The 26642-nt window shown below is 51.1% G+C and overlaps 1 protein-coding gene across 1 annotated transcript in view; it reads left to right on the top strand.

The window, feature by feature from the left end:
* Positions 1-847: 847 nt before the first annotated feature.
* The window catches only part of DGKI (diacylglycerol kinase iota), a 1070690-nt gene continuing 1044895 nt past the window's right edge, over positions 848-26642 (top strand). The window contains exon 1 of the mRNA XM_085652009.1: positions 848-1088. Coding sequence (XP_085508135.1) covers positions 928-1088 — 161 coding nt within the window. The 5' untranslated portion in view covers positions 848-927. The remainder of the gene's footprint in view (positions 1089-26642) is intronic.

Genomic DNA, 26642 nt, shown 5'->3' with positions numbered 1-26642 from the left:
ATAATGGGGAGAGGGGAGGGCCTGGGGTAGTGTGGAAGGAGAGCAGAAAATTGTAGGAGAGGAGGTTGTAGGTAAAAACACATTTATATAAAAAAAAAAAAGAATAGTGAGGGAGGGGCAGATGTAAAAGCGCCTAGAATGGCAGGGGAGGAGAGCGGGGATTGGGAGGAGTGGTTAGGAGAAGCAGGGGGACCCAGTAGGGCACAGGACGATGAGGTGGGGAGAGCACGGATGCTGATGTGGCCCGAAGAAGGTGCTGGGTATAGCGAGTTGGTGGGCAGAGGATGTTGGTCGAAGGGACGCTGGGGGAGGATGGGGTGGCAAACGATGGAGTGGAGGATTCTGAAGATGGGAGAGAAGAGGGTGTGAGGGAGGAGGGCGCGTGCCACGCAGCACAGAATGCGGCTGGGGAGGAGGGCAAGTGGGGTAAGCTGGCAGAGGATGTGTAAGCTGGAAGATAGTCGTGGACGTTGGCAGTGGGTGGCGAGGATAGTGCGGGCAGGGCAGAGGGTGCGAGGATAGAGGGCAGGGGTGGTATGGGAGCTGGGGACCCTGGGCATGATCAGGTGGGCTGCCAGCTGGTGCTGAGGGTGGGGGCGAGCTTAGCAGTGTGCGATGAAGGGTAGAGCGGGCAGGTTGAGGGAAGGGGTGCTTTATTTGGGGGAGGGCAGAGTATAGTGAGGGAGGAGTGAACGCGATGCCCGTGGAGCTTGGGGTAGTAAGGAGTGTGGAGTAGGCTGGCAAGAGATACTGAGGGAGGAGGGTTCTGGGGAGGGGCTGTTCTCCCAGGCGGCTCTCCTTCCATTGGCTGGAGAGGAGTTTCCCACAATGCCTCGCTGCATGGATGCTGCCGCAGCCTCCTCCGGCAGCCGCTCTCCCCGCTCCCAGCCTCGGGTTCCCCCGGGGCAGAACCCCCTCCCCGCCGCCATGAACCCCCCCGGGGAGCGGGTGCAGGGCGGGGCCGAGAGTGGACCCCCGGGGGCCGCAGCCGCCACCCCCACCCCGCCGGAGCCCGCACACAAGGATAAGGAGGAAAGCCTGGAGGAGAAGCTGCGCAGCCTGACGTTCAGGAAGCAGGTGTCTTACAGGTGAGAGTGGGGGGCACGAGCCTGTGGGACAAACCATGTGAGGGGGTGGGGGCAAACGTGGGAAGTAGGTCTGCGTCAGGTGAGGGACAGGCGCGCCAAGTACAAGAGACAGGTGTCCTAGTTCTACAGGTGAAGGGAAGTGGGAGCACGTACAGAACCCGATATTCTACAGGTGAAGGGGGCGGGAGACACATGCAGGGGACGGCGCCGTACAGGTGAAGGTGGGGAATGGGGTGGGTAATGGCTACAAATATCTGGGTTGAAGTCTCCTACCGGTGAACGAGAGGGGAGTAAATATAGGGGGCATGATACTTAAGGGGGAGGAAAACAGGAAATAGGTGACACAAATGGCTTGTCTCTACAGGCCATGTGAGGCACATACGTGGATCACGTGCTTTGTCAGGTCACGGCACGGGGTAAGAAATACAGAGGGCAGGCATCCTACATTGAAGGCAAATACAGAGGAACCGTGTTCTACAGGTGAATGGAAGGGCAGTGCAAACAGGAGATGGAGTTCTGAGGACATGTTTCTAAGGTGAAAGGGGAAATTCTAGCGGACAATATATTCTTCAGGTGCAAAGGTAAGACATTGAGAGGAGAGGTATCAATACAGGTGAAGGGAACAGAAGGTAAATGAAGAAGGCAATAAAGAGGAACCATGTGATACCGGTGAACAGGAGGGGCAGTAAACACCGGGGACAGGTACATCAGAGGGCATGTGTCTACAGGTGAAAGGGGCATTCTAGGGTACACGTGTTCTTTAAGTGTGAAGGCAAATGAAAGACATACAGGTGCAGGTATCAATACAGGTGAAGGGAACAGAAGGGACGGGGAACGGGAGAGGCAGTAAACACAGGGGACAGGTACTTCAGAGGACATGTTTCTACAGGTGAAAGGGACATTCTAGGGGACACGTGTTATTTAGGTGTGAAGGCAAAGGTAAGACATGCAGGGGCAGGTATCAATACAGGTGAAGGGAACAGAAGGGCGGTGAACAGGAGGGGCAGTAAACACAGGGGGCAGGTACTTCAGAGGACATGTTTCTACAGGTGAAAGGGGCAAATTCTAGGGGATAATGTGTATTTCAGGTGTGATGGCAAAGGGAAGGTATGCAGAGGGCAGGTATGAATACAGGTGAAGGGAACAGAAAGCACGGTGAAAGGGAGGGTAGTGAAAACGGGACAGGAAGTTCAGATGGCATGTTTCTACAGGTGAAGGGGGATTCCACGGGACGCGTGTTTTTCAAGGGGATGAGCGGGGTAAGCACTACAGGAGGCAGGTGCTCTAAAGGTGAGAAGTAAGGAGATCACAGGACGGGAGTTCCGTGAAGGTATGGGGGAACAAGTACACTGGATAGGTGCCCCGCAGTTGAATGGTTCGGGAGCACATTTTGAGTACACGTGTTCTACAGGATATACAGAGGTGGGACCAATAAGGTGCTGGTGTCCTACAGGTGTGAGGGAGGGGTGGGGGCACGGGGGATGTATGTTTTACAGATGAAAGGGAGGGGGAGAGAATACAGGTGAAACGTGTTCTAACAGTGCAGGGTAGCTCAACTGGGGGCACGTGTCCCACGGACAAATACAGATGCATGTGCTCAACAGGTGCTGCGGCTAATGGGCAGAGGCCTACAGGCGTCGGGTGGCACATGGGCAGTAAATAAAAGGATGCATGTGTTCCATAGGTGCTAGTCACTAAGGGGCACGATGGGCCTTACTGGTGAGGGCAGGGACATTGGCAGGAAACACAGAAAACCTTAATTCTATAGATCCAGGGGGTAAGAGGCAGATGCTCTATAGGCGATGGTGGGGGCATGGTCGGCAAATGAACCATCCATGTGTTCTGAAGGTGCAGAGGGCACATGGTCGATAGATGAGAGGACAAGACAATCGGGGCAAAATAGGAGAGTTCAGGCCTCCCACAGGTTATAGTGTCATGAGAGGAAGGTATTTGTGCCCCCCATATGCGAGGGTGGTATCTACCGGGGCAGCGGAGGAAATAAGAGGGAGAGACAAGGTGAGGGCAGATGGCATGTGACTAAAGGGTAACAACATGGAGCTAGCGGAGACAGAAGAGGGCAGGGGTCCTACAGGGTACAGGGTAAAAAGTAAGTGCTTTGAGGCTGCAGGGGAATCATGAGAGAGCTACAAAGACGTGGGCGTGGTGGCGCCTGTTTTAAGGTGGGTTATGGGTACAGGAAGGGCACACAGCAAGTCAAGAGAATGGCAACATGGGGCACAGAAGGAAACAAGATGCAGGTGGGCAGCAAACCGGAGTTACTGGAAGCAACAGGAGGTACAGTGGAAACTACAGCTACAGAGAGAGCAGGAAACTACACATACAGAGAGAGCAAACATGGGCTACTGGTGAAACTGAGGGTCACGGGAGCCAGAGTCACTGAATTATGGTGGGGCCAGCCGGTCATTTGTGCAGGCCCTTCAGGGCGAGAGGCCCAGCCTAGCCTGCAGGATGCCCACTCTCCGGAGTGCCATGGTTCATGGAAAAGACCAGTCAATGAGCCATGTCGTGGACTATCGATAACGCCCCTGTTTATTAAATGTGTTTAGTGCCAATCAACCAGCGCTGGCCACCCAAGCTGAACCCCTCGGCCCCAGAAATTAGGAAACAAGTCATTGAGAAAAAGATGTGGCATAGTGGCCACATTCGTACACAGGGAACCGGGTTCAAATCCCGGCCTCAGCTAAACATCCTGTGATTCTGGACAAATCATCTAACCTTACTGTGCCTAAACTGGTTTAAAAAAGTGCAAAACAGAGTTTGGTTCTGTTGGAAAGAACTTCAATGCAATTGGGTCCGGTTCATGCTGCAAAGAACTGTAAAAATAAATGGAGATCTAATTAACATAGGCAATATGCCCACGCGGACATACCATCTTATATCCTCCTTGCCAGACATAGCGGAGGTCCAAACCACAACGCTATCACGTAGGCGGGGAAAGATATGATTTACATTTCAATGTATGTTGTTCATGTTCATCTACATTTAATTGCAAAGCAGCAAATTATGAGGCAATACATAACCATACATTAAAAAATGCACGCATCTGCAATTATTGAATAATGCGCACGTTGTAGGGAAACACAAAGGTGTGCAAGGATTGCTTTTGCAGCCCAGCACAGCTGAGAACAATGACGTGAGGCGTTCAGAACACGTATCATGACAGTGCACCTATTTATGGTACATTATGGAAAGGAGGCCGTGAGGCATGGGTGCAGGTTTATATACTCAGCGGCTTTGGATCCTGCTTGTGTTTATTAGTGCCTTGAAGCAGCCTCTTGCCTGGGTGAGTGCTGCACAAAAATAACAGACACACATAGAAAGGCGAAAAGAACATCTCGAATTTATTTTAGCCATTGTAAATCAGAGGTAAGTTAAGGGGTAGCTTACCCGTTACAGGATGACAAAAAGGCATGCGTTCCAAACCGAGGGGAGGTAATCTTAGGTGGAGCATGGAAATGAGGGCGTTTCTCCAATGAATGAAACAAATGTCAGGTGTATTGTGGCGATGCTTTGGTAATAACACTCTGTAAAGGAAGAGGGGGCCCTGCCTGTCCCAGACTCCCTGCAGCATCATCCAGAGATGCTGCTCCCTCTAACCCCAGGTCCATATGAAAAGGACACTGTGCAGTACAGCGAGCTGCAGCCTCCCTGCCTTGTGCCACTGCCTCACCCTCCTCTGCTCACACTGCTGCCTCCCAGCCTCACCCTCCTCTGCTCACACAGCACTGCTGCCTCCGGGCCTCACCCTCCTCTGCTCACACAGCACTGCTGCCTCCCGGCCTCACCCTCCTCTGCTCACACAGCACTGCTGCCTCCCGGCCTCCCCCTGCTCTGCTCACACAGCACTGCTGCTTCCCTGCCTCACCCTCCTCTGCTCACACAGCACTGCTGCCTCCGAGCCTCACCCTCCTCTGCTCACACAGCACTGCTGCCTCCGGGCCTCACCCTCATCTGCTCACACAGCACTGCTGCCTCCCTACCTCACCCTCCTCTGCTCACACAGCACTGCTGCCTCCCTGCCTCACCCTGCTCTGCTCACACAGCACTGCTGCCTCCCTGCCTCACCCTGCTCTGCTCACACAGCACTGCTGCCTCCCTGCCTCACCCTCCTCTGCTCACACAGCACTGCTGCCTCCGGGCCTCACCCTCCTCTGCTCACACAGCACTGCTGCCTCCTGGCCTCACCCTCCTCTGCTCACACAGCACTGCTGCTTCCCGGCCTCACCCTCCTCTTCTCACACAGCACTGCTGCCTCTCGGCCTCACCCTCCTCTGCTCACACATCACTGCTGCCTCCCGGTCTCACCCTCCTCTGCTCACACAGCACTGCTGCCTGCCGGCCTCACCCTCCTCTGCTCACACAGCACTGCTGCCTCCCGGCCTCACCCTCCTCTGCTCACACAGCACTGCTGCCTCCCTGCCTCACCCTCCTCTGCTCACACAGCACTGCTGCCTCCCGGCCTCACCCTCCTCTTCTCACACAGCACTGCTGCCTCTCGGCCTCACCCACCTCTGCTCACACAGCACTGATGCCTCCCGACCTCACCCTCCTCTGCTCACACTGCACTGCTGCCTCCCTGCCTCACCCTCCTCTGCTCACACAGCATTGCTGCCTCCGGGCCTCACCCTCCTCTGCTCACACAGCACTGCTGCCTCCCGGCCTCACCCTCCTCTGCTCACACAGCATTGCTGCCTCCCGACCTCACCCTCCTCTGCTCACACCGCACTGCTGCCTCCCTGCCTCACCCTCCTCTGCTTACACAGCACTGCTGCCTCCCTGCCTCACCCTCCTCTGCTCACACAGCACTGCTGCCTCCTGGCCTCACCCTCCTCTCCTCACACAGCACTGCTGCCTCTCGACCTCACCCTCCTCTGTTCACACAGCACTGCTGCCTCCGGGCCTCACCCTCCTCTGCTCACACAGCACTGCTGCCTCCCGGCCTCACCCTCCTCTGCTCACACAGCACTGCTGTCTCCCTGCCTCACCCTCCTCTGCTCACACAGCACTGCTGCCTCTGGGCCTCACCCTCCTCTGCTCACACAGCACTGCTGCCTCCCTGCCTCACCCTCCTCTGCTCACACAGCACTGCTGCCTCCTTGCCTCACCCTCCTCTGCTCACACAGCACTGCCCGGCCTCACCCTCCCCTGCTCACACAGCACTGCTGCATCCCGGCATCACCCTCCTCTGCTCACACAGCACTGCTGCCTCCTGGCCTCACCCTCCTCTTCTCACACTGCTGCCTCCCTCGGCCAGGGTGAAGGGTGAAAGGTGCTTGTCAGGCCCAGGGCCCCTGCCTTACATTACAGATAGAGCCAAGGCCCCAAGAGTTTTTATAACCAAACGCCTGTGGGAACAGGGGTATAGAGGGGAGGCACATGTGACAAATGAGGTACAGGGAGTGCCAACAGGAGGTAGAGAGAAGCAATCAGTACTATGGAGGTGAAACAAATGGGAGATACAAGGGTTAAATGGGGTACAAGGGGTGCACACGGGAGCTATGTGGAAAGCAAACAGGTGGTATGTAGGACAAACACATGGCTCACACCGGAGATACAAGGGGAGCATTCGAGCAGTATGGGGGTGTCATAAACAGGGGATACAAGGTGGGCAAGAGGTAGAGGGAGTGCACAAGGGAGGTAGATAGAGAGTGAGCGGGTTGTACATGGACAAAGGAGGCACAGGGCTCATACTGGAGAAACAGGGGGAGCAATCTAGTAGTATGTGGGGGATACGAACAGGAGGTACAAGGTGGTACAAACAGGAGGTAGAAGGGGTAAATGAGGGGCAGGGCTGCACACGGGAGGTATATGGACAAGTGAAGCACATGACTCACACTGGAGATACAGGGTGAGGACAGCTGAGCTACCAAAGGCAAAAAGAAGTAGATGGGAGCAAATAGGGTCAAAGGGGCCCAAACAAGTGTTACTGGGGCACAAGGGGCATTTAGAAGGTACAGGGGTCAGACAGGGAGAGCATGGGGAAAATAAGGGTTACAGGGACAAACTGAAACCACATGGGAAGGAAGGAGGAGGTGGAGGGGAGCGAGGGAGATACAGAGGGTGCAATCAGGAAGCACAAGTTAATCCATCAGAAGGTGTAAAGAGTGCAGAGAGGGGGTGCGGGGAGAGCAGAGGGCACAGAGAAAAGAGAGGGGGGGGAGAAAGATGGAGAGAGAGGGAAACCCAGGGGCAGTGGAGCTGGAGAGCCGGGGACTGGAGTGAAGAGATAAAGAAGCGGGACAGCCAAAGTAAGAGCTGGGGTGACTTTAGGGCCGAGGCACTGGGGTCATGCAATATATGGACATTGACTAGGAGTAATGCAAATGAGTCCAAGTGCTGGGGCAAAGACAATGAGAGACACAGGGGCAGGAGCAAGGAGTAAGCCAATGGGCAGGGATGGGGCAGTGCAAGGGACAGGAGCAGGGGACAGGAGCAGGGGTAGTAGGTGATGAAACAAACAGGTGGGGCAAGAGTGAGACGGAGAGGTAAAGGGTAATGCGAGAGGTAAGTGGGGGCGCAGGAGGCCAGAGCAACTGTAACGAGCCATGTGCAATGCACGGGATAGGGGCAGGGGTAAGAGACCGGGGCAAGAGTAAGATGCGAGGCAAGCGGCAGGGCAGTTGGTAAGGAGCCACACATGTTGCAAAAGACAGGCAGAGGGGGCATGCGAGAGCCAGGCAGGGTTAAAGGGCATTAGGCAATGCAAGAGAGGGGGGGGCTTGGGGCACTGTAGGAGATGCTGTATGCCTTTGTGGTGAAGGGTCTGGACTGAGGGCTGGTGGGAAGGGCTGGCTTCGATGCTGGTAGACAGTGGCCAGGGGCCACGGTGGGCATCCCTGGCCCGGGTGCTGGGGGCACAGGTATGCTCGCAGCCCTGAGAGCGACAGGCCACGCCGTGTGCCAATGCAATGCAGAGGTAGCAAGAGGCTACCTGCTCCTGTTTTCACATGGGCTGGCGAGGGCAGCTCTTTGCCATTCTGACAGCGTCACTCGCACACCCACAGAATGTTCGATGAGTGCCAGGCTGGGCAGCGGGCAGTACCATGACTGTGACACTCACAAGTGGGGCCTACCCAGAATTCATCTCTGTTTGAAGCAATCAGACCCCGTGTTAGGATGTTTCCTGGCATGCACCTTGCTCAGGGCTTTACCCAGGGCACAAAGGCTCACCACTGTTATCTTTCAGTCTGTTATAAAATGTTTACTGTCTACTTTACTACTCACTAGCTTCTCACACTGTCATATTGCAGGATCCTATTATGATATTTATCCATATACCACATTGTATCGTCCTTCCCATGTGCTGTCTCTCATTGCCTCTCACACATCCTACTTTTTAGGTCTCGGCCTGACGTAGGCAGCGCATGCGCTGTCTTGTCATACAAGGCTTCTTGGAATCAATACAATTCCAGAAGCCTCCTCCCAGCTCCGCCTTAAGTTTTGATTTGCGCACGTCCTTTTGCGTCACGAATTATGCCAAAGGCAGTGCAATGATTACACTGAAGGCATGCCGCTCTCTGATTGCTGCCACCCTGTCTCCTTTAATCCACGCCCTGCGGGATTGGATCTCTCACCAGCGGCGTGACACAGTAGGTTTATTGTAAGCTTGCTGCACTTTTTTTTTAAAGACATCGCATGCGTTTGTTATCGCGGGCAGCTTCAACTAGCTGTTTCGCTTGCTGTAAGCTGTACTTCACGGCACTTTGTATTCTGGGGGTTTTCCTTATGTTTTAAGCTAATAAGTAAGTGTTAGATTCAATATGAGGATTCACGGAGAGAGCATGCCAAGCAGTAGGTGAATTCATGGTTCGCGAACACAACTCAGGTTGCAAAGTAAAAGATGTTCCTTGTCTGCTCAGTTTTCAGTGTGACTTATCAGTTGCGAATTCATCACACACCTGAAGCTGCAATACCCAGAGATAAACTGTACCTTTTATGAAAATGCTCAAAGTCAATGCATGCATTGGCCAGAAGCAGTGTGGCTCCATATCTGAAATAAGTGTTTGAAATTGAGCAGGTGCAGAAGACAGCTTCAGATGTAGTTCAGGTTGCGTCTACGGTGAAGTACTCTTCTGCTGCTAGTATTGCGCTTTGTGTGTTAACCAGTGGGTGTGTTTGCATAATTGGGTGTGGTGATGGGTGAGTGAATAAATTGCTACTGGTGTACTCACTCTCTAATCACTCTCTACTACTCTCTCTCTACGACTCTCTACTCTCTACTACTCACTCTCTACTACTCACTCTACTACACTCTACTCTCTACCCTCTACCCTCTACTACTCACTCTCTACCACTCTATACTACTCACTCTCTACTACTCACTCTCTATTACTCTCTATCACTCTCTACTACTCTCTACTACTCACTCTCTCCTACACACTCTCTCCTACACACTCTCTCCTACACCCTCTCTACTACACACTTTCTACTACTCACTCTCTACTACACTCTACTCTCTACTACTCACTCTCTACCACTCTCTACTACTCACTGTCTACTACTCTCTACTACTCACTCTCTGCTACTCACTCTCTACTACTCACTCTCTACTACTCATTCTCTACTACTCACTCTCTACTACTCACTCTCAACTACTCTTTGCTACTCACTCTCTACTACACGCTACTCTCTACTACTCACTCTCTACTACTCACTCTCTACTGCTCACTCTCTACTCACTCTCTACTACTCACTCTCTACTACTCATTCTACTACTCACTCTACTACTCACTCTCTACTACACTCTACTATCTACTCTCTACTACTCACTCTCTACCACTGTCTACTACTCACTCTCTACTACACTCTACTCTCTACTACTCACTCTCTACTACTCTCTACTACTCACTCTCTACTGCTCACTCTATACTCACTCTACTATCTACTCTCTATTACTCACTCTCTACTACTGTCTACTACTCACTCTCTACTACTCACTCTCTACTACTCACTCTCTACTACTCACTCTACTACTCTCTACTACTCACTCTCTACTACTCTCTACTACTCACTCTCTACTACCCTCTCTACTACTCTCTACTCTCTAGTCACTCTCTACTACTCTCTACTACTCTCTCTCTACTACTCTCTCTCTACTACTAACTCTCTACTACTCACTCTCTATTCTCTCTCTCTCTCTCTCTACCACTCTCTACCTCTCTCTCTACCTCTCTCTACCTGTATACCTTTCTACTTCTCTGTACCTCGACCTCTCTCTACCTCTCTACGCGCACACATTTGCACATATATATGTATATATGTGCATATATATGTTTGTGTATATATCTACATACATATATAAACATCTGCATATCTAAATAAATACAAATATAAATGCATGCATACATATACATATATGCATACATATGCATGTTATGTACATGGAAGTTTGAAAAACACTAATAAAAGCAAAGCTAAAAATCGGCCTAATTAAAAAAAGAATTGCTTTATCTTAAACGAGGGCGAGACCTATTGCATTTTCAATGCTTTTTTTAAATTGGTTCCTAACAATATGTAATTTCTCCTGTTACTTTGTCACACCATATAGTGCCCCAAAGAACAGAACAGTAAGGTTGGGCCTGGTATTCATTATGCAAGTAATGTTTTGCATAGACCGCGATTATTTGGGCTGCCCTCGGCTTGCAGTGTTTCATTATTGTCCTACGTTTAGGCCACGGCGTGGTTTTTGCTGTAGGCTGGCTGTATTCATTCACCAATGGTAATCAGTGTTGAAAATTGGTGTGACGTTTTTGTGAGCTAATTTTGTTTGCTCAATTTATTTTCCTCGTGTGTTTGAAACTGAATGAACTATGAAGATATTTTGTTATGTCCCAACAACTTAAAAGAGATGCAGAATTCACGATTTCGTGTGGTCATCTACGGGTAGTAATCTTCGTATTTGTGAACGTGACTGGAAGTTTGTGACAGACAAGCCTTGTGACTTTGTGCATTATAAGAACAAACATTTATGAGTTTCTCTGTGTTTACAATTAGGTTTACTCCTCTCTTTGTAAAGCGCGCTCTCGCCTTTCCTGGTTCCAGTCCGTGCTGTGTAAAAATGTCAAAATAAATATATATTGTGCTGCCAAGTCGCTGGGCCCGATTCACAGAACTAACTTAAGACAAAATCCTAAATTTACTACCATTTTGGTATTCACAGAAGGCACTTACTCATTTTGGTATTCAAAGAAGGCACTTACTCATTTCGGTATTCACAGAAGTTAGGAGTCCTAACTGTAGGACTCCTAAATGCTTTCTGTGAAAACCGAAAGTCTTAAAATTAGGATTCTTCTCAGTTTAGGAGTAGTAAAGTTAGGACTCCTAACTTTTGGACTCCTAAATACCTTCTGTGAATACCGAAAGTCTTAAAGTCACAGAAGTTAGGAGTCCTAACTTTACTACTCCTAAACTGAGAAGAATCCTAACTTTAAGACTTTCGGTATTCACAGAAGGCATTTAGGAGTCCTAAAGTTAGGGCTCCTAACTTCTGTGAATACCAAAATGAGTAAGTGCCTTCTGTGAATCCCAAAATGGTAGTAAGTTTAGGATTTTGTCTTAAGTTAGTTCTGTGAATCGAGCCCGCTAACCTTAATACATCGACGCACTGCACGCCTTCGGGATAGGGAGATGTGAGCACATTGGTTCTGTCCAGAACCTTCAAGTGCCCCTCACAACGGAAGTGCGTCACACTTTGAGAAACACGCCCTGATGCGACAGTGTGTCCACCAGTTGTAGCTAGTGGAATTAAATCATTTCTGTGCTAGAAACGGTTTCTGTCGGCGCTCCCACTCGAAGAGGGTCCTGTCTTGAGGCGCTTGTACAGGGCATGTGTCTGGAACAGATGTGCCTAATTTCTGTTCTACAATCACAGCAGTCAATGCCCGTTGCAAACGATGAGCCTGATCCACAAAAACATTAACGCGAGTAGGTGTGGCTGAGATGAGAGCATGGCTTTAAGTGGGCCGGGTCCTGCCGGTGCTCAGCACCGGCAGTTCTTAAAAGCAGGCGCTGGGGCGGGTCCCTATCGGGCTCTCCATTCTTGCCCCCACCTTCATCTTAACTCTGCAGCAGTCCCACTCTTCAGTGCCTTTGAAGGAACTTCAAAGAGACTCGTTGTAGTTCATTTAAAAGTCTCATCATTTCACAACTGAAGCATTTTCAATAGTGCATACAAGGAAGCCAGAGTTGTTGCCTATTTATCTTATGCAACTAACAACCATTGACAAAGCCAATAGTTCAGGCTTGGTTTAGGTGTAATGTTGCTTGTTGTATTATATATCTGTACGCAATGACAGAAGCAGCAAAATACCAGTCGTGCGGCACGCTATGCTAAGCACAGGTTTTAGCTTATGTGATTTTAAGCCACGCCCATAACTACATTGGCCACGCCCCTTTGAGAGACCCACCAGTTTTTGATCCCATTTAAAGCCCTGGATGAGAGCCTTGATTCACATCCTGGCCTGTCCTTCTATGGGGGTTACCGGATTGACAAGTGCAGTCTTCTGGTTGAAGCACTGCCCGCCATGTCTGGCATGGAATGGACTGCAGCAATATCTGGCACAACCTACGCTGTTCTGAAGAAAGTATGACAGTGACACAGTCAACCAGGAACAGTCCACGTGGCTAAGCTGCCTTGGATGACCATTGGTAGTGGTGGTCGAGGAACACAACTCCCGCTCCTTTAGGGTCAGCCAGTGGCCCTGAAAAGCCAGACCTGTCTGCTCACCTTCTCAGAGGTATCGGACAAGGAGACGGGTCCTCGCTAAGGCAGTGTGCAGATAGCTCTGGGACAAGATGGCTGCTTGTGGGTGACTTAGGACAAAACTTGGTGGCTCAACATATAGTAAGGTCGTGAGGTACATTGGGTACGCTACTCACAGCAGAAAGCTGGCAACTACGTGGTCCAGCCAAAGACGCTTCATACTAATCTCTGCTGAGAAAGTAGGCACATCCTGGACCAAAAGGATACCTAACACAGCGCAGTTTAAAAGCAGGGGCGGTGCCCTGTACCCCAGTGCACCATCCAGAGTGACAAGCATCCTGCATTCAAACTTCCCCGCCTCCTGATCAGCGAGAGAATGCATGATGGGAGATGGGACAGGGGACTCTCCTTTTTGACATACCTTAGGTGGGTTGTCTCCTGGCAGTGAGACATGAAGGGAGGTAGCAGACAAGCTGGTATGTTATGCACATGTGTATAATGCTTCACTGCCATTTGTACGATCCCACAGCACTTTCGAAACCTGTGCATGCTTTGTAGTTCTTGGGTTTTGTTGGAGCCAGGATGGTCTGTAGATATTGTATTTAGTTGTTTTTTTGTGTTGTTTAGACATACGTTGTCTTGGATAATGGCTGATGATGCTATTGCACACTAGTGTACTGTAATAATGGATTGTATTGCAGAATGATCCCTAGATTCTTTTATGGACGGCTGTGGAGCTTCATGTGTATGCCAAAGACCAACGCTTTGTTCATTCTGACCAGGTGCATGGTTGCCAATGACTCGGCTGTGGGTGGTTGGTATGTTTTGAGGCATGTTTGCACATTCTATGGGCTTAGCCAACCACACTGCTTGGCACTGCGCTGTGTGCATGATGGTGCAAGGAGTTGTGTGCAAGGCACAGTTCACCTTGGACCTCAGCAGTAAGCTTGGCACATACACACTTTTTTTTGGCATGCACGACACATGGTTCATTTCTGAAAGTGTGTCTTCTTGTTGCACATATTTCCAGGCACTGAGTAAACACCCACTTATTTTTCTTGCTTGCAAAAGGGATACTTATCACTTAATTATCCTGTAACCTGGCATTGGGGTTCAAAATGGCATGCAGGAAAATGTAAGTCATGGGTCACTGTTTGTGAAGTGGAAGACTAAACTCCTTGGGCGTAGCTTAGTCAGTAAGATTGGGGGAGGGGGGTGCAAGCTTCTGCCTTCACAGCATCATGCTGGCATGTCATATTAAAATATATTACATGAGAATCAGGGCATGAAAGGGGCAGAAGAGGTTAGGGAGAGGGAGGCGAGTGCAGATTGTTAGTGGTATTAAAAAATCTTTTTTTGCAAAATGAGCAATATTTTAAAGACCTTCAAAACCGGGAAGAGAGAGAGAGTGCACGTGAGTTAAAATGTCTGGTGAAATCCGACAGCCACCTCTCCATACCCAAGTGAAAGCACCTCTAACCACTAATTACTAGATAATACATTTATTGGGGTGGTGTAACACCCCAACCCCCTCTCCCCGAAGCCACGGCCCTGCTAAAATCCTATACATTAACAGGAGGAGCTGGCATGGACCAAAGCTATAAACAGCCAAGCTGAAAATATTACTTTCCAGGGAGCCGAGGTATAAGCTATATCTGTTCCTCGCAGGGTGACCCTCCAAGGAGGCTGCCTCACAGATGAGGACATTGCACGGGTGAGATCGACCATCCTCGGGTCCCCCCATAATGGAAGTAACTAGCACCTCTTAAGTGGATATCCTCGCGCGGTAGGGTCATTTTTCCGCCGCACGCGCCTTGTTGCTACAGGAGGAGGCGATGGCAGAGTCTTTTAATAGGGAGTGTCTGGGACCTGGTGGCAGGGACGGATGGTTCCTTCCACGCTCACCTCTAGGCTCCTGGCTGAAGGGAAGGGTGTCCGGAGGAAGCAGAGGGGTCGAAAGGACCGTGGCTCGGCGGCCGGGTGGTTGAGCATCTCGGTCTATGAAGAATCCAGCATCAGGGAGCCAAGGGCCATCAGATGCAGACCTGTCACGAGGCTCCAGAGTCTTTGATTGGAGGGGTGAGCTGAAACTGCACCAATAGAAACAGACCAGGGGGTCATCGGCTTGAAGATGGTAGGACAGTCTGAAGCAGGAGGGAATATCACCACTGGGCAGTGGCTAAAATATCACCAAAGGGCATTGGATAAAATATCACCAAGTGGGAGTGGATAAAATATCACCACTGTGCAGAGGATAAAATATCACCACTGGGCAGTGGATAAAATATCACCACGAGGCAGTGGATAAAATACCACCACTGGGCAGTGGATAAAATATCACCTAGAGGCAGTGGATAAAATATCACCACCGGGCGGTGGGTAAAATATCACCAAGAGGCAGTGGATAAAATATCACCCCTGAGCAGTGGATATAACCTAGAGGCAGTGGATAAAATATTACCACTGGGCAGTGGATAAAATATCACCACTGGACAGTGGATAAAATATCACCTAGAGGCAGTGGATAAAATATCACCACTGGGCAGTGGATAAAATATCACCAAGAGACAGTGGATAAAATATCACCACTGGGCAGTGGATAAAATATCACCACTGGGCAGTGGATAAAATATCACCACTGGACAGTGGATAAAGTATCACCACTGGACAGTGGATAAAATATCACCTAGTGGCAGTGGATAAAATATCACCAAGAGACAGTGGATAAAATATCACCACTGGGCAGTGGATAAAATATCACCACTGGGCAGTGGATAAAATATCACCACTGGACAGTGGATAAAATATCACCACTGGACAGTGGATAAAATATCACCTAGTGGCAGTGGATAAAATATCACCAAGAGACAGTGGATAAAATATCACCACTGAACAGTGGATATCACCTAGAGGCAGTGAATAAAATATCACCACTGAGCAGTGGATAAAATATCACCACTGGACAGTGGATACAATATCACCTAGAGGCAGTGGATACAATATCCATATCACCTAGAGGCAGTGGATAAAATATCACCTAGAGGCAGTGGGTAAAATATCACCTAGAGGCAGTGGGTAACATATCACCTAGAGGCAGTGGATAAAATATCACCTAGAGGCAGTGGATAAAATATCACCAATGGGCAGTGGATAAAATATCACCTAGAGGCAGTGGATAAGATATCACCAAGAGGCAGTGGATAAGATATCACCAAGAGGCAGTGGATAAAATATCACCAATGGGCAATGGATACGATATCACCAAGAGGCAGAGGATAAAATATCACCTAGAAGCAGTGGATAAAATATCACCAAGAGGCTGTGGATAAAATATCACCACTGGGCAGTGGATAAAATATCACCTAGAGGCAGTGGATAAGATATCACCAAGAGGCAGAGGATAAAATATCACCTAGAGGCAGTGGATACAATATCACCTAGAGGCAGTGGATACAATATCACCAAGAGGCAGTGGATAAAATATCACCAAGAGTCAGTCATTCGTATGGGTAACTGTACAACACTGTCAGGCAGTAGGCTTCGTTCGTGAGTGAGAGGGTCAACAAGCAATGGAGACTGCGTGGTTTGGGAGATGGCAGCTGGACCATGTGGGTGCCTTTCTTAGGATACCTTGCGAGGCGAGAGTCACATGGCCCACAGGAGATGAAGACGGGTGATGTAGGAGGCGACTGCGCCATGGGCAGAGGTGAGTAAGGGATGTTCATTTATGAGGTAGATCTGCGCTGCACTTTGGCTCGCCTTTCGGTCACTCAATGGTGCTTCAATAGTTATTATCAGTAGACGGAAGATAGAACCAACAGGGGAGAGATACAGATCAATTGTTGAGGGGGAAGGTGAAGAAGGAAGAGAAGCAGAACAAAGCATGAAAAAGAGTGAGATAAAGACTGCCAGTATAAAGAATAAAGCGGGAGAAGACTAAACCAGAGGAGACAACTGCAGAATGTGTAAAGGAAAAGAGCGGCAGGTGCGAGGGAAAGGGTTATGAAGAGAAGCCCAAAAATGGAAATGGGACTTCAGAAAGGATGCAGACAAGATGGTGAAGAAACGGGGAGATAAACCAGAGAGGGTGAGGAAGAGTGGGCCACAAAGAGAAATACGAAACGACGAGGACAGACAGCGGCACAGCAGACAGGGAGAAGAAGAAGGGATCATGGAGAAGAGAGGGGGAAGGGACAGGAGAGACCGTGAGGAACAGAGCAACTAAGAAGGGACCGGAGAGATGGAAAGATGAGGAAGAGGGGATCAAGGAGAAGAGAGGGGAAAGGGACAGGAGAGACCGTGAGGAACAGAGGATTAAGGAGAAGAGAGGGGAAAGGGACAGGAGACCGTGAGGAACAGAGCAACTAAGAAGGGACAGGAGAGATGGAAAGATGAGGAAGAGGGGATCAAGGAGAAGAGAGGGGAAAGGGACAGGAGAGACCGTGAGGAACAGAGGATTAAGGAGAAGAGAGGGGAAAGGGACAGGAGACCGTGAGGAACAGAGCAACTAAGAAGGGACAGGAGAGATGGAAAGATGAGGAAGAGGGGATCAAGGAGAAGAGAGGGGAAAGGGACAGGAGACCGTGAGGAACAGAGGATCAAGGAGAAGAGAGGGGGAAGGGACAGGCGAGACCGTGAGGAACAGAGCAACTAAGAAGGGACCGGAGAGATGGAAAGATGAGGAAGAGGGGATCTAGGAGAAGAGAGGGGAAAGGGACAGGAGAGACCGTGAGGAACAGAGGATTAAGGAGAAGAGAGGGGAAAGGGACAGGAGACCGTGTGGAACAGAGCAACTAAGAAGGGACAGGAGAGATGGAAAGATGAGGAAGAGGGGATCAAGGAGAAGAGAGGGGAAAGGGACAGGAGACCGTGAGGAACAGAGGATCAAGGAGAAGAGAGGGGGAAGGGACAGGCGAGACCGTGAGGAACAGAGCAACTAAGAAGGGACCGGAGAGATGGAAAGATGAGGAAGAGGGGATCAAGGAGAAGAGAGAGGAAAGGGACAGGAGAGACCGTGAGGAACAGAGGATTAAGGAGAAGAGAGGGGAAAGGGACAGGAGACCGTGAGGAACAGAGCAACTAAGAAGGGACAGGAGAGATGGAAAGATGAGGAAGAGGGGATCAAGGAGAAGAGAGGGGAAAGGGACAGGAGACCGTGAGGAACAGAGGATTAAGGAGAAGAGAGGGGAAAGGGACAGGAGACCGCGAGGAACAGAGCAACTAAGAAGGGACCGGAGAGATGGAAAGATGAGGAAGAGGGGATCAAGGAGAAGAGAGGGGAAAGGGACAGGAGAGACCGTGAGGAACAGAGGATTAAGGAGAAGAGAGGGGAAAGGGACAGGAGACCGTGAGGAACAGAGCAACTAAGAAGGGACAGGAGAGATGGAAAGATGAGGAAGAGGGGATCAAGGAGAAGAGAGGGGAAAGGGACAGGAGACCGTGAGGAACAGAGGATCAAGGAGAAGAGAGGGGGAAGGGACAGGCGAGACCGTGAGGAACAGAGCAACTAAGAAGGGACCGGAGAGATGGAAAGATGAGGAAGAGGGGATCAAGGAGAAGAGAGGGGAAAGGGACAGGAGAGACCGTGAGGAACAGATGATTAAGGAGAAGAGAGGGGAAAGGGACAGGAGACCGTGAGGAACAGAGCAACTAAGAAGGGACAGGAGAGATGGAAAGATGAGGAAGAGGGGATCAAGGAGAAGAGAGGGGAAAGGGACAGGAGAGACCGTGAGGAACAGAGGATTAAGGAGAAGAGAGGGGAAAGGGACAGGAGACCGTGAGGAACAGAGCAACTAAGAAGGGACAGGAGAGATGGAAAGATGAGGAAGAGGGGATCAAGGAGAAGAGAGGGGAAAGGGACAGGAGAGACCGTGAGGAACAGAGGATTAAGGAGAAGAGAGGGGAAAGGGACAGGAGACCATGAGGAACAGAGCAACTAAGAAGGGACAGGAGAGATGGAAAGATGAGGAAGAGGGGATCAAGGAGAAGAGAGGGGAAAGGGACAGGAGAGACCGTGAGGAACAGAGGATTAAGGAGAAGAGAGGGGAAAGGGACAGGAGACCGTGAGGAACAGAGCAACTAAGAAGGGACAGGAGAGATGGAAAGATGAGGAAGAGGGGATCAAGGAGAAGAGAGGGGAAAGGGACAGGAGACCGTGAGGAACAGAGGATCAAGGAGGAGAGAGGGGGAAGGGACAGGCGAGACCGTGAGGAACAGAGCAACTAAGAAGGGACCGGAGAGATGGAAAGATGAGGAAGAGGGGATCAAGGAGAAGAGAGGGGAAAGGGACAGGAGAGACCGTGAGGAACAGAGGATCAAGGGGAAGAGAGGGGAAAGGGACAGGAGACCGTGAGGAACAGAGCAACTAAGAAGGGACAGGAGAGATGGAAAGATGAGGAAGAGGGGATCAAGGAGAAGAGAGGGGAAAGGGACAGGAGAGACCGTGAGGAACAGAGGATTAAGGAGAAGAGAGGGGAAAGGGACAGGAGACCGTGAGGAACAGAGCAACTAAGAAGGGACAGGAGAGATGGAAAGATGAGGAAGAGGGGATCAAGGAGAAGAGAGGGGAAAGGGACAGGAGAGACCGTGAGGAACAGAGGATTAAGGAGAAGAGAGGGGAAAGGGACAGGAGACCGTGAGGAACAGAGCAACTAAGAAGGGACAGGAGAGATGGAAAGATGAGGAAGAGGGGATCAAGGAGAAGAGAGGGGAAAGGGACAGGAGACCGTGAGGAACAGAGGATTAAGGAGAAGAGAGGGGAAAGGGATAGGAGAGACCGTGAGGAACAGAGCAACTAAGAAGGGACCGGAGAGATGGAAAGATGAGGAAGAGGGGATCAAGGAGAAGAGAGGGGAAAGGGACAGGAGAGACCGTGAGGAACAGAGGATTAAGGAGAAGAGAGGGGAAAGGGACAGGAGACCATGAGGAACAGAGCAACTAAGAAGGGACAGGAGAGATGGAAAGATGAGGAAGAGGGGATCAAGGAGAAGAGAGGGGAAAGGGACAGGAGACCGTGAGGAACAGAGGATTAAGGAGAAGAGAGGGGAAAGGGACAGGAGACCGCGAGGAACAGAGCAACTAAGAAGGGACCGGAGAGATGGAAAGATGAGGAAGAGGGGATCAAGGAGAAGAGAGGGGAAAGGGACAGGAGAGACCGTGAGGAACAGAGGATTAAGGAGAAGAGAGGGGAAAGGGACAGGAGACCGTGAGGAACAGAGCAACTAAGAAGGGACAGGAGAGATGGAAAGATGAGGAAGAGGGGATCAAGGAGAAGAGAGGGGAAAGGGACAGGAGACCGTGAGGAACAGAGGATTAAGGAGAAGAGAGGGGAAAGGGACAGGAGACCGCGAGGAACAGAGGATCAAGGAGAAGAGAAGGGGAAGGGACAGGAGACCGTGAGGAACAGAGCAACTAAGAAGGGACCGGAGAGATGGAAAGATGAGGAAGAGGGGATCAAGGAGAAGAGAGGGGAAAGGGACAGGAGAGACCGTGAGGAACAGAGGATCAAGGAGAAGAGATGGGGAAGGGACAGGCGAGACCGTGAGGAACAGAGCAACTAAGAAGGGACCGGAGAGATGGAAAGATGAGGAAGAGGGAATCAAGGAGAAGAGAGGGGAAAGGGACAGGAGACCATGAGGAACAGAGCAACTAAGAAGGGACAGGAGAGATGGAAAGATGAGGAAGAGGGGATCAAGGGGAAGAGAGGGGAAAGGGATAGGAGAGACCGTGAGGAACAGAGCAACTATGAAGGGACCGGAGAGATGGAAAGATGAGGAAGAGGGGATTAAGGAGAGGAGAGGCGAAAGGGACAAGAGAGACCGTGAGGAACAGCTGGAAGGGTGAGGAATGGATGATCTTGGAGAGGAAAGGGACAGGAGAAACTCTGAATAGCGGAGCAACATAGAAGGGGCAGGGCAGCTGAAAGGATGACGAACAGAAGACAAAACAGGGGGTTCGGACAGCAGAAAGTATAAGAGAAAACCAGCAGAAAACAATAGCAAAACGTGTGAAGAAGGGAGATCCACAGACAAAAGGATGAGGAAGTGAACATATAAAAACGAGGGTGTGGCAGCAGGAAGCATGGGAAGACAGGACCAAAGAGCAGAGAGATTTAGTAGAAAGGAATGAGGGCGGGAGCACCAAAGAGGGTGGAGATAGACTATGAAGCATGAGGCAGATTCGGCCAGATAAGGCAGCAGGCCAGCACGAGCAACGAGAGGAAACAAGGCCCCACCATAGCTTGAATGCTGGGGTGATGTGCCCACTTCGATCCCATGTACTCAGTGTTGGTGCCAGCTGGGCTGGCTCCCTGTGATGTACCCGCTCCCATCCCATGGACCCAGTGTTGGTGCCAGGTGTGCTGGGATGTACCCGCTTCCATCCCACAGACCCAGTGTTGGTGCCAGCTGTGCTAGGATGTACCCGCTTCCATCCCACAGACCCAGTGTTGGTGCCAGCTGTGCTGGGATGTACCCGCTTCCATCCCACAGACCCAGTGTTGGTGCCAGCTGTGCTAGGATGTACCCGCTTCCATCCCACAGACCCAGTGTTGGTGCCAGCTGTGCTGGGATGTACCCGCTTCCATCCCACAGACCCAGTGTTGGTGCCAGCTGTGCTAGGATGTACCCGCTTCCATCCCACAGACCCAGTGTTGGTGCCAGCTGTGCAGTGATGTACCCGCTTCCATCCCATGGACCCAGTGTTGGTGCCAGCTGTTCTGGGATGTACCCGCTTTCATCCCACAGACCCAGTCTTGGTGCCAGCTGTGCTGGGATGTACCCGCTTCGATCCCACAGACCCAGTCTTGGTGCCAGCTGTGCTGTGATGTACCCGCTCCCATCCCATGGACCCAGTGTTGGTGCCAGCTGTGCAGTGATGTGCCCGCTCCCATCCCATGGACCCAGTGTTAGTGCCAGCTGTGCTGGGATGTACCCGCTCCCATCCCATGGACCCAATGTTGGTGCCAGCTGTGCTGGCTTCCTGTGCTGTTCTGCGTCAGGTGCAGGCTGGCAGATATGACTTTAAACTCTGCAGGGAACCAGCCACGTTAGTTACACTCTGGCCTAAAGGTGTCAAAGGGCTCTGTGTCAGCAACAACCTTATGATCAGGTAGAGCGGCCTGTCTGGTGTAGGAGCACTCCACTGCCATGCAGCGTCTCTACAGGTGTATCTCCGATTTAACGGCACTTTAGCTCAGCCAAAGTCGTCATAAATGTAATGCCCCATTCTCAAGCCGGTGCAAACAGCCTACAGCACCACTTTTCCGGCGCTAGCATCCGCAACAAACATCCCCACGGATGACCCCGGCAACTATAGCTAATGAGATGCAGAGTAGGCATTCCCGAGCAAAAAGCAGCGACAACATCACTCCGCAACATTCTCAACGACCAGACAGATCTGCGATAAGAACACAAAACATGCGATAAGGCATGTTAGCACCAGGAAATTAACACCTGCTCTGACCTGGCGCAAAGTCGGACCACAACCTGTACCAGACAAGGGAGCACAGCCCATAGCCACACATGAAGAACAACAGATGCCCCCGAGCAACTGCCCATGCAGCACGGACACCCAAGAGGGCCACAGCACCCACCGACCTGACACCCAGGCCCGCAACCCTCCCCCCCCCCCGGACCTCCCCAACCCCAGACAAAGAAACTGCACATCAACACTACGAATACCAAAACAAAATATTTTGCCTGATGTCGCACTAGCAGGAAAATCAACATACATGCGTGGCCAGAAAATGGAGAATCGTCATACAGCAATGCAACCACCAACACAAAACACCATCCAAACAAAAGCCAAAACAACCATTCGGATGAGACCTAGCGGGTCCTCACTGGACAATCTGTAGGACAAAGCCTGGAAGACAAAATCCAAGAGAAGAAGGTGTGCCATGCAACCAACAAAGGAAAGAGAGGGAGGGAGAGAGCGATGAAGAGAGACGGAGTGAGATTGCACAAGCAGCTCAAGGCCTCTTGGGCACCTGGCTCCACATGCCAACATGTGTATGTGTATCGCCATCGGTACACCATGAGCCCATGGCCTTGTCTCAATCTCAGCACCAAAGCCACATCACATTCCGAAAACGCAAGTAGTAGTCAGACAAACATTAGGGATGAAAGCTCCTTTGTTCCAATTCAGAAGGCAGGAGGACACCTGCACCACTGACCTTGGTCCAGAACGCGGCTGGAACACCCTGAGAGAGATGCCATGGCAGATGGGGACGACTCCCACACCACGCATTGTGCAAATGAACTATCCAACTTATCCACACCCCGCACACAGAAGCCCCTGCCTGAGGTACCCCCGCATGGGATGCCATTGACACTCACAGAAACAGCAAGTCACTCTCCCCAACTTTGCACACACAACCGAATCATTGCTCAGAGCTGTGGCATATCCTCCACACAACTGCCACAGTTCAGAAGAGTGCCGGTTCCACGAGACATACCAACGCAATGGCAGACCATCCCAGGCACATGCACAACCCCCGTCACGTGGAACAGTACCGTGCATGAATGCTGCATTTATTGGGCAGTTACCGGCTGAGCTTCCGCCTTGCCTACATCACCTGCGTTCAGCCCTGGTTCCACTGCCGAACATGCACATTCGAGTGTCCCATGGATGTCTGCCTATCCATCACAACCGTAGATGAATTGGACTATGACTTGTGTCTGGCCCCCTGTTGGACCACGAACAGGAGTGTAACCAAGACAGCCGTGCATGGGATGCCTTGACATACTGCGTATATACTGGCAGTTGTGCATGGGAGATTGCACAACTCCTCGTGTGCAGTGACCACATCGAGGCGCTCCCCTATTGGGCTGTGTTGCTCATTGGTGAAACGTTGTGGGCAGAGCACACCTGCCCAGACCACTTAATGGATTGGCTAACCCTGGTGTTCCTTGAACACGACAACAACGTACTATTGGAACACATCGCACATGAAGCTGCGCGGGCATTCATGGACGAGTAACTACGTTCCTGCAGCCACATTGGATTGTCAGCCAAAGCACAGGTCCCAACAACTTGTTGCATCGTGGGGAATGCTCACATATCCCACCACAACAGAGGACATGTCTGCCTTCGTCAGGACTCTGGATGCATGTGCGTGGAACTACGCATGTGTACACACACCTGTGCAAAGGGGATGTAGGTTCATGGTCTAAGCAACACAGCGTCGTTTGGTAACGTTACCAATTCGGACACACTGCTGGTGGGAGAGCACACACATGGCAATGTAGCACGACATGTGAACCTGTCGGACCCTTTCACCTGATCACTGTTAGCAGAGCAGACTATCGGCGCACTCCGGTGGCAGAGCACTATGCTGATCACATGGGCAGTGAGTCGTGCCTCCTCACAAGGGGCAATGGGCAGACACCAAACAACACATGACTCGTCCAGCACGGCAAGGTGGGCTGAGACCATTGCTATCCGTGATGATTGTCCATTTTTGCCTCACCATTTTCTGAACCTCGACATGTTCCCATGCTGCGTGTAAGTATCTTAAGCATGTCCCTGCCTGTTGTGGCCGTTGCCTCGTCCGTACTGACACATACATGCCAATAAAGTCTATGCAACTCCGCTGGTGTCTAACTGTGATGAGTGTTGATTAGATTGTCCACTCGTGTGCCATAATGAGCATCGTCCCTACACAGGGAGGAACTCACTGACGCATGTACAATGGGGGTGGCTCCCTTTTGCAAGCTTCACCTCTGTGAGCCAGACATTGTTTTGGGGTAGTTGCTGGCCGACCTGTGCACTTACGTGACTTCAGCAATGTGAGTATGGTGTCCAAACTCAGACCATGTGGGGCAATGTTATGAATTGTAACAGGACGTGTCCACACAGATGTGTGTGGGTAGGTATGCAACGTGAAGTTCGGATGTCACATGTGATGTAGGACACCACATCTGGCCTGCTTTCGATTTGCTCATTCCTACACATGGCCCTATTCAAAACATGGACGTGTGCCTACGCTGGGGGGTTGTGAGATTGTTGTTGATGTGCAATGGGGACACAGCTAGTACTCACCTTCACAGTCATCCAATTTACCATGTGTCTCAGGGATACACATGCGCATAGATGTCAGTTACCAGGGTGTACCTTCATGTGCAATTATTGTCCCTACATCCAGCCATACTTCCAAACGTGAGTGAACATAGACCTGACACATCTGTATGATTTAGAATGTTTTATTCACATTCAGGTGATTGACGGAGCTGGAGCTGTACATGGCCAACCAAGCCCACATTACATTGAAGCCCAGTAGTGGGCCAACCAGAGTCCTTTTGGGATTAAAAAGTGATTTGGAAGAGGGGGAGTGCAGTCTGCAGCAAGCTTGCTGTGTGATTGTCCAGCAGTGAGGATATTGCAGCCCGTGTCGGGGTCTGGGTGGATGTCGCAGAGTGTTCCAGGGGTCAGTGGGAGGTGTTGTCCCAGGGCATGATGCATAGGTCAGAACCAGGCAGGGACAGGCCATATGGTGGTGATGGATGCTACTGCCTCCTTCCTCACACAGTCATTTCCATCCCCATCCTACTCCCCTGATACGGGTTCTGTGTCCGGTGTGGGTGGCGGAGTAATGGCTGCATCACTGTGTGCCACTGACATATCAGGCTGCGAAGGTGATGGGGCTGCATCACGGTGTGCCACTGACACATCAGGGGTCGGAGCTGTGTGTGTCGACGTTCCTGCTGCAGTCATCTGGGACAGGCTCAGTGGCAGCAATGGCAAGATGATGAACTACAGGGCATTGAGGTTCCCAGCTACTACTCACTGGTGTCCAGCCGTGGCAGCCATACTTCCAGCCTGCATATGCTCCATGGTCTCCATTGACCTCCGCATCTGTGCCAACTCTGTGCTGTCATCGCTGGTGCCTGTCTGACCAGACAGTTCTTGTATCCGATTAATGGCCCCAGCGAGGTTAGCCAAGGTCTGTGGTGTGGCATGGTGCGTATAGGGGGTGTCCAATAGGGACAGTACGTGGTCCCTGATGAGACTCAGACACCCACGTATGGCATCGAGTTTGGCTGCCACGAGCTCGAAACCCACCAGCAGCTGTTCAGCCAACTCCACCTGTCAACCCCACACACGCTGTTGGAATTCCATGTATTGGTCGGGGGTCCTTGGAGACAGCCGTGGTGGTGTGTGTTTCCTGCTGTGTGGTCTGTGCAGGTGGTGGGGTCACCTCGAGGCAGCTGGCCTGCCCTGCTCCTGGGGATGGGGTGCGGAGGATCTCCATTATCCGTTGGAGGGTGTCTTGACATATGTGCAGGTTGTCATCTTCATCATCAATGATGAGAAGTGTGGTGTGCTCTGCAGGAGGTGTTGTTTGTTCCTCTGCAATGTAAAGGGGAGATGCTGGTTAACAGAGTTTCACATGTATGTTCAAGATTTGCAAATATTTACATTCAGACTGCATGCCAATGTACATTGTGACTGTTTTGGTGGCGAGGGCTATTTGATGGCAGTCAGTGTGTTTTTCGACTACATGACGGATGCGTGGTAGTACCTGTACATTATCATCACACAGTGTCAGGCAATGCCAGATGCGAGTGGACAGTTAATTTGCACGAGAGGAACCTGTTGTGAGCTCTGTCCTGTGGTGTTGGTGTTGCACTTTGTACCACATTGCCGTCATTGCTGATGTTCTGTGATTGCTATGTGTGTGTGCTGCATTGTGGGGGAGTTGCCTCTGCAGCTCTGATTTCGTGTACCCTTCTCTCTTTGAGGCGGGGTGCCTTTCAATTGTGTGCTTTTCGGGGGCTGAATTGTTTTTGACTTGGGTCATATGTGCTCTCGGACAGATTTTGTGGCCTGGT

The sequence above is a fragment of the Triturus cristatus genome, chromosome 4_1 (assembly GCF_964204655.1).
Source record: "Triturus cristatus chromosome 4_1, aTriCri1.1, whole genome shotgun sequence".
NCBI lineage: Eukaryota > Metazoa > Chordata > Amphibia > Caudata > Salamandridae > Triturus > Triturus cristatus.
This window is presented reverse-complemented; position numbering and strand designations above follow the sequence as displayed.